We start from the raw sequence: 11,758 nt of genomic DNA, 5'->3' as shown, positions 1-11,758 counted from the left end.
TATATATATATATGGGGAAGGTTATATTTACAAATTTTTTTTTTACAAACTTTTACAAATTACATTATGCTTGATCAGTCATACTTCAATCAAGAGTGTATGACCAGTCATACTATTTACGAACAAAACCAAGCTGATCTACTAGTTAAATAATCTTTGCCTGTATATGGTTAAATTAGACATGGTTGATAAATCAAAGTTCAATGCAAATGTATAGCATAAAACATAGCAACGATGCTCTGTATCTCAAAATGGATGAAGTATGTCAATCTGACGATGATTGAAAAGGTAATGGTACAGACCAAGGCTCAATGAAGTCAACATACCGGTCCAAGGCAAGTTGGGAATCAAGGGAAAGGTGATCATTAGGGCACGATTATGGCCAGTAAGAAGTGAATTCAATAGAATTTCTAGAAAGTCAGCAATGGAAAAAATAATCCAGTTTTAGGAGGTGAGGTCCTTTCTTTATAGCCTTTCAACTAGTAAAGTGTGATGCCATAATCATTTCAGTCACGTGGGTCCACGATAGTATGAGACTACGTGACCTTTGATGTGAAAAAGATCATGCATGCTTGAGATACGTGAGATGAACACGTGTCATGAGGGGTAAAGAACCCTTAGGGTGTGTTTGGTTGGGGGAAAATGTTGAGATAGATGGGTAAGTGAGAAGTGGGATAATTGGGTGCCTTTGTTTGGTTTAAACATTCTGAATATATTGCTACCTAAATCAGATTGCCACCGAAACAATTTGGATGTCTATCTGAATAAGAAAGCAGGCCAAATAATCCCTCTTGATATATGGTATTGCATGTTAGCTAGCTAAATAGTGACCTTGGGCAAGAGCGCTAATGACGAGCGTACCCTCCAATTCGTACTGTTGGGTCCAAAAACAGTGATAACTGAGCATGGAAGAAGAGTGTGAAGCTGATATTTATTCCAGATGCTTTGTGTGAAGTGAAAAGATCAATGACCTAGGATGTAATAGAGCATGATTTGTTTTGATTGTTCTGTAATATAAGCAGATGACGGGGAACAATATGCTATATGAACAATTGTACAGTGACCAGGAAAGATATTGAAAACACAAAACAAAACTAAAATGGCACTGTATTCTTGAGAGCACTATTTTGCATGCGAAGATTGTGCATTCTTTTGTCTGTTGAGTGCCAGGATAAAGCAAAGAACCAAAAAAAATAAAAAGTTTTCTTGGTTTGCCAACCCTGTTAATTTGCCACCGTCAAAAAAATTTAAATACAGGGTTATTTTCGTAAAACCAACTTGTTTTCCTATCTATATTTTACCTACAACCAAACAGAGATTTCATAAAAGTTACTTAATTTTCCCGATAAATTTTTTTCCAACCAAACAACTTTTTTTTACATTTTTTTATCTTTCTCACTTTTCAACCATTTCTTTATGTATAACATTTTCCTATTATTCATAAAAATTCTCCTAACCAAACGCCCCCTTAGGTTCTAAGTGTTCATGACCTTGTCGGACCGATTTGAGACAGCCATGAAAGCCATCCGGCCCATCCAGAACATATAGCTGGTGAAAGAACACAAGGGAACACTTACAAGGGACAAATGGGTGGTCTCTATCGATAATTACATGACCTTTGACATTTTTATGTATATTTTGAAAATTCAGTGTGTGATGACCTGGTTACTATTAATGTGACGTATTGCAAGTGACAGAGCAGTGGAGTTAGCCAATTAATTGATGTATTCCATTAGAGGTTTCATTTTCTGTATTGCAATCCAACATAGAAACCATCTCCGGTAAACAATGTGAGGCGCACAAACAATGAAATATCACTTGTCTTGCCCGTAAGGAACCTAAAAATAGTGAAAATGCTCTCTCATTTAATTTCCTTGACCTACCAGCCTTAAAGCTAGTTATCAGCAAGAAATAATATATTATTTTCTGATGAAAAAGACCCCTTTTTCCAGATACCAATTGAGATGCAACTTCCAATTGGCTAATACTATTTTGGGAGAGGTTAGAGTTACAACCTTTTTTATTTACAACCTCTTACAATCATATATCATAATCGTTGATTTCTGTCAATCAACGGTTGTGATTTTCGCAAATTAAACTTATTAATTAATTATTAATTCATAATAAATGACAACCGTTGATTGACGGAAATCAACGGTTATGATATATGGTTGTAAGAGATTGTAAATAAAAAAGGTTGTAACTATGACCTCTCCCTATTATTTTATGATAATCTTGATACGATAGAATATAAAACCAGTGAATTGAAAAGGATCGAAAAGGTAAAAATTTATAATATATTTTCAAATATAACGCTTGACTCAATGTAATTACCTAGGTAAAAATAAATTAAATGATAATTTCTTTTTTTTTTGTATACATTAAAATGATAATTTCTTGACTCAAAACTTCCTACCTTATGAACGTAAATCAACTTAAAAATACACATATCTGTATAAACATTATGTCACAAGTTTTTTTGTATACCTAAAGTCGGAAGTTCCCACTTTAAATTTCACTCTTAAATTCTCATGTAAAAACTTTTTTTTTTGGTAGATAAAAACTTTTTACTTAAACATTTAACAGTAAACATGTGTAAAAATATTTTCTTAAGAAATAAATATATTTCTAATATGACTCATATAACTTTTTACATATAACTGTTAATTTAAATGAGTATGATAAAAAGCTTTTGCCTAAAATTTTTTGGTGATTATTTAACATCCGTAGCAACAGCCAACAGGTGGTCTTGGTTCGACATTGTTTTCTTTAAGAAAAAGGGTGGGGAAAGCTGTACTTATTAACAAAAGAATATATTATACAGGACAAGGAAAATGAATTTCAAAAAATAATCACATAAGTGATGTAAATGGTTATTTTCTGATTAATTGATCACATTCTTTTTTAATTATCATTTAAAGAACATAATCAGTTTAACAAAAACTTAGGAATATATAAAATTATTAACATAAATTATTTAACTCAGACATTGTTTTTATTTTTTAATTATATTGTACTCCCATATAGTAATATTGGCTTAAAATCAAAGACAACAAATGTTAAAATGTAATATGATAATTAATTAAAGGAAGAAGTATAATATAATACATGAGACTCTATATAGTGTGTTTAGGTTAAATGTGGTTTGATCTTGTATTTCTTTAGTATATTTTCTTTCTCGTGTCCTGTATATATACCAGTATCTTCTTTTTCACTTTATTAATATTATTCATATCAAATCACACCCTAACGAAAAGGGGGGAGGGAGTGTTATATTGCATGTGTGTAATGTGCGAATATAGTATTGTAATATGCTTTGTCTATTTGATGATTAGTCAAATATTTTCTTTTTCACTTTATTAATATATGTTCATATCAATCACGCCGTAACGAAATGACTTATATTTCATGCGTGTAATCAGCAGATCTCGCTAGTTGTGTAATATGCTTTGCCTAGCTTGTTTTAGCTTTAAAGAATCAAGAATTAATGTTAACATTTAGTTTTGAATGGCTGATAAATGCTTATCCCTTTGAAAAGATCAAGAATAACAGAAAGAAGGAAGATTCTTTTTGGCATTGTTCCAAATACAATTACACCATCGCTGACCAACTTAGAGAGACCAAACGTAGCTAGATAGAGAAAGATGAGTGTGAAAACAGAGGAAAGAGAACTTAAAATTATGATTAAAAATTGAAAGTGAGATTATACGTAACTTCGTAGGTGGTTTGATCTTATTGGATGATGACTGTCCACTAATTAATATATATATATATATATATATATATATATATATATATATATATGAAAAAACATTTCTCCGGCAACTCGAAATAAATTAATCTCCGGCCACTTCAAAACTACGTCGTTTTGTTTATTTATTTTCTTATATTAATTGATTCACCTTTTTTTGATTATGATTCCCTTTTTCTTTCTCTTCCTTTATCACTATTGATCTATTTTTGTACGGTTATGATTTACTAGCCGGAGATAAAATTATCTCAAACAGCTTGAGAACTGATAAACCCATATATGTTTTATTTTGATTTATCTATATACAATAGAATAAGGTTCGTATATTGATCAAATTCATCTATTTCTTTTTTATTTGTCATTTAGTTTAGTTTTATTTTAATTTATATATAGAAAAAAATGTGTGTCATTTTAAAGGATGTAAAGTTGTGTCATTTTAAGTGAGAGAAAGAGATAAATCATGAAGAAGAGAGTGTAGACAAAAAAATAAAAGTGTAGGTATCACGTGTTTGTGAGGGTGAAATGATATAAATTATGTCATTTAAAAGAACAAATACTTTTTCCACGTATATATATATGAGAAAAATATTTCTCAAGCAGTTTTAGATATATTTATCTCCGTCTACTTTAAAACTACGTCGTTTTGTTTATTTATTTTCTTATATTAATTGATTCACTTTTTTTCTGTAGGTAAAAAATTTAAATAAAACATATGTTTTAGTAACACAGGGGTAGCCCAAAATTCTTAGTTTCAAATTGTATAGGTTTTTTTTTTATACTTATATAATATTCATTTGGAACGTTTTTAATTGACGTGAGATTTTATCACTACTCACATTTACATACATATGAACCCAAAACCTTAAAATCTCAAGTTATATGGATTTTTTTTGTACTTATATAATATTCATTTGAAACATTTCTAATCAGTATGGGGTTTCATCATTCCTTGAATATTTTCAACAGAAACAACTATGTGCTGATTTCTTTTTTTTTGGGAAGAGTGGTATATAAGGTTCCACTTATCTAGATAATCGATTATTTGAAAAGACTTTTACTATGGGTAAATATTTACTCAAATTGATTCTTATAATTACGCTTCTCTTCTCTTATCTTCTTTGCGGGGAGGTGGTGATTTCTACAAAAGTAGATTCATCAGCGTGAAGCTTAATTTTGTCAAGCTTTAAATATTCGTTTGAGAAATTGGCACAAGAACAAAACAGCGTCCTTTCTTTGTAATCTTGCAATACTATGAGTAGACGGTTACTACAAGCATGCATTTCACTGGAATTTGTAACTTTTCTGCTGCGGATTGCTATATTGCACTCTGAACCCGACACGGGACATAAGATACAGATACGATATGACACTTCGACACGTTAATTTTAAAAATTGTTAGATCTTGACTCGTTAGGACATATTTTAATATTAAATAATATTTTTAATTTATGTAGTGTATATTATATTTAATATTCAATAATTTAACAAAAAATAAAATTAAACTTATAATATTCATCAATTTTGCAAAGAAACATAAGATATTATAAATATTTATATTAAACTAAATAAAATGATAGTCGTAATCCAACAAGTCTAATAGCTGGAATTAAAAATGCAATATAATGCAACCTTTGAACTTCTTTTGAGTCTCTGCAACGCGTGTTGGAGTGTCGGGAAGTGTCGGACACGACACGTCATTTTTGTTTTTTAAGTGTCGGTGCATCATAGGCGGATTGGCTGCGCGGCCAGCATGATCATGATCATGTGTATGTGCATGTGGCCAACTTGATGATGTCAATATCATAATCACCTCCACCATGCTCTTGTTCTTACCAACTTGTCATTCAATCGTATCAACCTTTCTTTCTCTCATTCTTGATCTTAAATCTCATATTGTTGTCTTTCTAAAGCAGGTCAGAGAGGTGTTATGCTAATATATGGCAGGCTATACCGTTGAATAAAGTATATCTGATAGATTAGCAAGCATTTAGCTTTATGTTGAAATTCCCACTACCAATATGTATAGCAGATAATTTTGCCATCTTCCTCATTGTCATAATGTTCATGGAAATTGCCAATAATAGTACGGGATTCTGCTGCCTCTGTTATCTCCCATGGCCCCATCGTACTGACATATTAAGTGATTCATATAGAAGCCAACTAGTAGTATTGGAAAGCTCAATTATGCTCAATCCATGCCTCCTGACATGACTTAGCATGCCTTCATCTGATATAAACCAAACGAATAATTAAATCTGATAATATGCTTTTTCAAATATGCCATTCATATCTATTTAGGCTTGCAATGAAATGATATTTTTGGAATCATATTCAACACAATAACTGCAATATATGGGAATGAGCACCATATACAAGCAAGTGGCCTTAGTAAAGCTCATGTTCTTTATTCACCAATTAAGCATGAGACGAACAATCAACCCCAAACACAAGGAAAAAAAAAACTTTCCATTACAAAACAATAGAGAGAAGACACCCCAGATTGCACTCATACTTTTCAATAAATATTAATATTTCTTAAACTTGAACCACTGACCTTCCGGTCTCAGAGAAACAATCTTACCACTGCTTCAAGGCTTGTTATCAATATCATTATCATTACAGAGATAATTACAGAAAATCTGCAACTGAACTTTGAGAAAAATTACCATGTGCTAAAAGATAATTGTAACCAAGTTCAACAATAGTTACAATGATGGACCTATGCTGCTTCCATATCCTCAGTTTCCCTCTCCTTGAATGACTTGATATGAAGATCCCGTGTGATTTGAGTGGTTGTATCCAAGAAGTACAAAATAAATGATGTGAAGCAGCAACAAGCAAACATGGGTATGGGCCCATAAATCCAAAGGACAAGAGAAAATGACAAGTAGAATGCCCGCAAGCCAAGAGACCAAGAATAACTTCCACGGTTCAAGGTTTTTGCAACATATTCAATAAAATCCTTTTTGCCTTTCAGTGCAGGTGAGGTGATTAAGAAGCTCACATGTGCATAGTATCTGATAGACTGCATATTACATAGAAATGCAACAAGGAAACATAACGAGATAGAAAGGCGTTTGATTGAAGAATTAAGGGAGGTTTTATTGCCATAAACTAATTTGGTTTCTGTGTCATTGCTCGCAAAAACGCCAATGAGTGAGCTAAGTGTGATTGCTGTTGTAGCAAGAAGAGTTGATGCCATGATATTGTTGCGGATTGTTTGAACGGCCAAAACCCCATTTTTCAAGGGATCCTGAAAACAATGCAAGGGAGTTTATTATGGAAACAACTACTTTAGTAAATAAAATCAAACAACACTTACGAAAATGTCAAAAATGGCTTCTAAAATTATGGGGTGTGGCGAGGGCATTATTATGAGTAATCCAATTCACAGACAATATACTAAATCTAACCTTAGATGGCACCAGCTCGAGCTATATATAATAACATGAACAGCTAGGATATTCGATCTAAGTAAACCCCAGAATCACACCAGTACTTGATAGGTTTACAGTAAGTAAAGCCTCCTTAATGAGAATTAGTATGTCTTAGTCAGGACCAGTCTTTTGAAAATGTAACATAAAGTATTTAGTATATATTTGCAGATATACAAAAACAGGTTGAGTTCCCTATGAGATCCAAAATTTACAGAAGAGCCTTCATAGAGAATAAACCCAAACAACTTTCAACAAGCTAAACTCTTAATGGAGATGCATTTAGTTACCTCTACTAAGGTAAGCAGCAGAAATTTTTTTCGTAAATTGAATTACAGAATAACTGGCACCTGTACTGTAATTCACCAATATTTCTTCCAATAGTTTTGTAGCAGTTCATTGCCCGATTAACGGAACATTTATTGAGAAGTTCACATAGCTCATGTCTAATCCAAATTCTATTTGAATGTTACTAGGTTGCTAATGAGATTTGCTTCGTTGACATTCCACAAAGGCATGCTTGCAACCTTAATGGGTCATTATACAATTCTTTACATGGGAAGCCCCTTCTACCTCACTGAACTATTAAAGATTAAAGTTCATATCAACCTGCACCGTATTTTTTCCCTGCCCCATAAAACATTGTACAAAGCAACACCTTGTTATCTTTTTCATTGCTCAAATCAGCTCCCTACAGCAATTTCACCTGACTTCTATGACCAGAATAAAAAAATCACTCCCCGTTAAACCCGACTAGCGAGTGTGGGGTGGAGGTAATCCTTGTACGTAGCTTTACTCTTGCATAATTGCAAAGAGACTATTTCTTAGATTCGAACCCATAATCTTTCAGTCATCAAAAAACAGCTTTACCACTTCTATGACCAGAGTAAGCTCGAGAAATCCTGATTGAGATGTTAGTGTAGGTATGTCATGGCAAGACTAGCATCAACTTCGAATGTGTTACCAATCAACATGGATGTTGAAAGAGGGCAAAGGATGGCAATCAAAACATATGCAACTTTTTCAACATACATATAATGACTACATATATGCATGGAGACTAGTGCATCTGATCTATGAGCCTATAGTAGTGTATGGTTCAGTATCTACTTCAGCAAATAACTTTGAAATATACAACTGAAGCAATCCAAAATTGTTTCTAAACATTACAGGTAAAATACATGTCAAAACCAGATATATAATAACCATACACGGACTGAAGCAGGGGATAAATGAACCTATAAAAGTGAGAGTAAGACTCTAAGATGAATGAATATCTACTTTAGAATATCAACTAATGAAGCAATCTATAGTTGTTCTTGAAGTTCAGGTAAAGGCACTTGTCAAATTCCTTTCATAAAAATGTATCAGTGATTAATGTCTACCTTCTAGTGACACAAACAAAATATGAACATTGACAAACGCAATTGCAGAGAACTCAAGTCCTATGGGATACTGTAGCAAGTATCTTCAATTCTTAATACCTCTCAGGTAGAGAATTTGTCAAATTCCTTTCATAAACATTTATTAGTGATCAAGGTTTTCTAGTGACACAAAATATGAACCTTGACAAATGTAATGGCATAAAACCCAAGTCCTACCGGACACTGTAGCAAGTGTCCTAATAGCACGTAGGCAATAGTTCTTGATGCCATCATAAAATATTAAATCAAGCCCACCAAAATGAAAAGATAAGTAAAAACCATTTCTCAAACTAACAAAGGCGAAGCCGTTTGAACACTATGATGATGCAAGACAGAAAGAAAGAAAAAGGAAACAGACAGTATGATTTTTATGCACACTTTATTTGTATTTTCACACTGGCTTGAAATTGCTTAAAGTGACTCGCTTTTAAAATTTCTTTAATTTATGTCATAGGACTGTTTTTTTTTTTTTGCTTTGTGCCGTTCACTGCCCGGAGGTGTTTAGATCTGTTCCTCTAACAATGATTTCAGCCAATTTTAACAATACAGACTGATTAGTTCTTCCATTCTGACTCATTGGCTTCCAAATTTGTTTGTTTACCCAGTTCCCTTGGGAACCAACAATTTTATGAGAAATTCAATCATATATATTGAAAGAACTGAAGTTCAGGGAAAAAGTTATATATAACATAACTTAGAAAAACCCTACATGTCTTCATCAATTAACCATTATTCTCAAAATAAAGCACTGTATATTTAGTAATAGACTTATTATGGCTTCTTAGTTCATATAAATTATGATTCTAGAAGTTTGTCCCTTCATTTCAAGAATAAGATTAGACCATTTCCCTTCAAGGCCTTTCAGGTTTTCCAGATTCAAGCATGCACAAGATAGAAACGAGCAACCATGTTGCCTGCTCTTTTATACCATAAACTAACAACAGAATACATTTTATTCTGACATGAATATGCAGTATATACATTCAAAGCAGGCAATTGTGAATTCAATGCATTTGTTAACCACATCGAGGCTTAACAAACTAATTAAGCCCGTAGCAATATCTATCAATCAAGTTAGTCAGCATAAAGCACACAGATAATATTGCGAGAGAAAGACACAGGACAAGGTCCATGCCATGTGAAAAGGCCAAACTAGAGAGTGACAAACAAGTATTAAATAGAAATTCTACCAACAAGTATAATATTCACTTCCTTATGAATAAGAACAACACTTTGTCCACTTTCCCTCTCAGAGCAAAACAAAACAAAACAACAGTCAGCCCAAGAAACAAAAATACTCTTTCTGATGGCACAAATTACAAGACAGAAAGCCAGTGATTTCCACTATTTTATGATGACTAATTTAACCCCCATCCCCCCAAAGCAAAGAGGTCTTATGTGAGAAACAACAAGTGCCAAGTCTCAACTGATAAAAACAGGAAAGAGAGAGAGAGAGAGTACTGACAGTCATCATGAAAAGAACCCATTGATAACGAGACTGAGCATTCAAACCAATAACAGTGCGAGAAGGGTAGCGGATTATTGTATAAAGAAGCCAAACATGATATACTCCCAACACCAACAAACCCAGAGGAACCAATACGTAATCCAAGTCCTGTACTTTCATGATGCTTCCTCAAACTTCTAACTTTGTTGCATTTCACCGAGTCTCCACTCTGATGGGATATTGAAATTCAAATAAGTTCCACCTTTCTCTCACTTTTCACACGTAAAGTTTTGTCTTTTAACGCTTCACCCAACCCACCTTTCCCACTTACTGGTGTTTGTTTGTGAGCTTTTCAGCGGATATCTATGTTTCTCAGGTATGACTTTTAAAAATACCATGTTTGTTTCAACGTATTTTCACTAAAAACCTTTCTATCTAATTTGTATACGCACTGTTTAGAAACCCAATTTGAAGGTGAGATTTTTCAGAAAACCAGTTATCTAGTTTTTAATGCATCGTTAATTTCATAAAGTTACCTAATTTTTCCAGTAAAGTTTTTCCTCACCAAACAATTTTTTTTATATTTTTCTACCTATCTCATTTTATCTATTTTTCTAATCATTTCTCTATCTATTACATTTCCTTACTATTTCAAAAAAAATTCGTCAATCAAACGCCCCCTGAGTCACACCAAAAAAACTTGTCTTTTTTTCTTCAAGACTAATTAATGTGTTTAGCGTACATACAAACAAGTAAAAGAGGGTCTTGTTTGTTCTTTCAACTAGTAATTTTTTTTGTATTTTACACAAAAACTGAAATTAAATCCATCTTTATTGAGAGGAAAGAAAAAGTGGGATAGAGTTGTTACTAATAACCAACTCAGTTGGCGTATAGGAGTAAGAGTATATGTTCGAATCTTTCCAGTATCATCTTTGGGAGGGGTTTAAAGCCTTAATCCTGAACCCGCCCCGAATCGGATTAGTTGGGAAGCAATGAACCGATTGGAATATTTAAAAAAAAAAAAAAATTGTTACTAATATTAATCGTATAATTAACTCTCAAAACCAAAAAAAGAAAAGAAAAAAAGTTAAAGAGTTATTTCACATTTCCACTTATCCCCACGTTGCCCAATTATGATGCGGTTGTGTTTATATTTGACTAAAAGATATAAAGATTTGAACTTGAATTACAGATTTCACATGGTCATTCTCTTCATACTTGTCAGGTCCAATTCGATATTGTCATAGAACAATGATGCCACCAGCATCGAATCAAGGGCATGTTTGGACATGTTTGGTGCATAGTATATGATAAGGCATGATAGTATAAGATCTGATAGTATAAGGCCTGATTGAATTTTAATACTATTCAGCGTTTGGCACGGTATTGTATAAAATAATATATTATATAAGATAATATCATCTAGTATTGGGTAATGCACTGTATAATACTATATATGATAAAAATAAATATTTTTAATAAAAATATCCTTTAATAAAGAATTTATATAATTATTCAAAAAATATCATATAATATTAATTTTTATAAAAATTTATTGATCAATGTGTCCAAAATATAAATTTTTTATAAAAATAAAAATATTTAATATTTTAAAAAATAAAAAAATTGAAAAATTATTTTTTATTTTAATAGATTAATATTAAAATAATATATTAATTTTTGAGAATTACATTAGTTAACG

General features: G+C 32.2%; 1 protein-coding gene across 2 annotated transcripts; it reads right to left on the bottom strand.

The window, feature by feature from the left end:
- Nucleotides 1-5,870: 5,870 nt before the first annotated feature.
- Nucleotides 5,871-10,307, bottom strand: LOC133316831 (uncharacterized). Of its 2 annotated transcripts, XR_009752261.1 has the most exons (3): nt 10,075-10,307; nt 6,418-7,004; nt 5,871-5,978 (listed from the first exon to the last, which is right to left on the bottom strand). XR_009752261.1 is itself a non-coding variant. In XM_061518615.1 (2 exons), exons 1-2 carry the CDS (start codon nt 10,234-10,236, stop codon nt 6,471-6,473), a joined length of 696 nt encoding a protein of 231 aa, XP_061374599.1. In that variant the 5' UTR covers nt 10,237-10,307; the 3' UTR covers nt 6,251-6,470. The 2 variants fall into 2 exon arrangements, 1 of the variants encoding a protein (XP_061374599.1); XM_061518615.1 differs by lacking the exon at nt 5,871-5,978 and having other exon boundaries at nt 6,251-7,004.
- Between the last annotated feature and the right edge of the window lie 1,451 nt (nt 10,308-11,758).

Source organism: Gastrolobium bilobum, unplaced genomic scaffold (genome assembly GCF_033153095.1).
Source record: "Gastrolobium bilobum isolate Gb01-03AN ecotype WA unplaced genomic scaffold, APGP_CSIRO_Gbil_v1 utg993, whole genome shotgun sequence".
Lineage (NCBI taxonomy): Eukaryota > Viridiplantae > Streptophyta > Magnoliopsida > Fabales > Fabaceae > Gastrolobium > Gastrolobium bilobum.
Note: the sequence above shows the minus strand (reverse complement) of the source record. Positions and strands in the feature narration are given on the sequence as shown.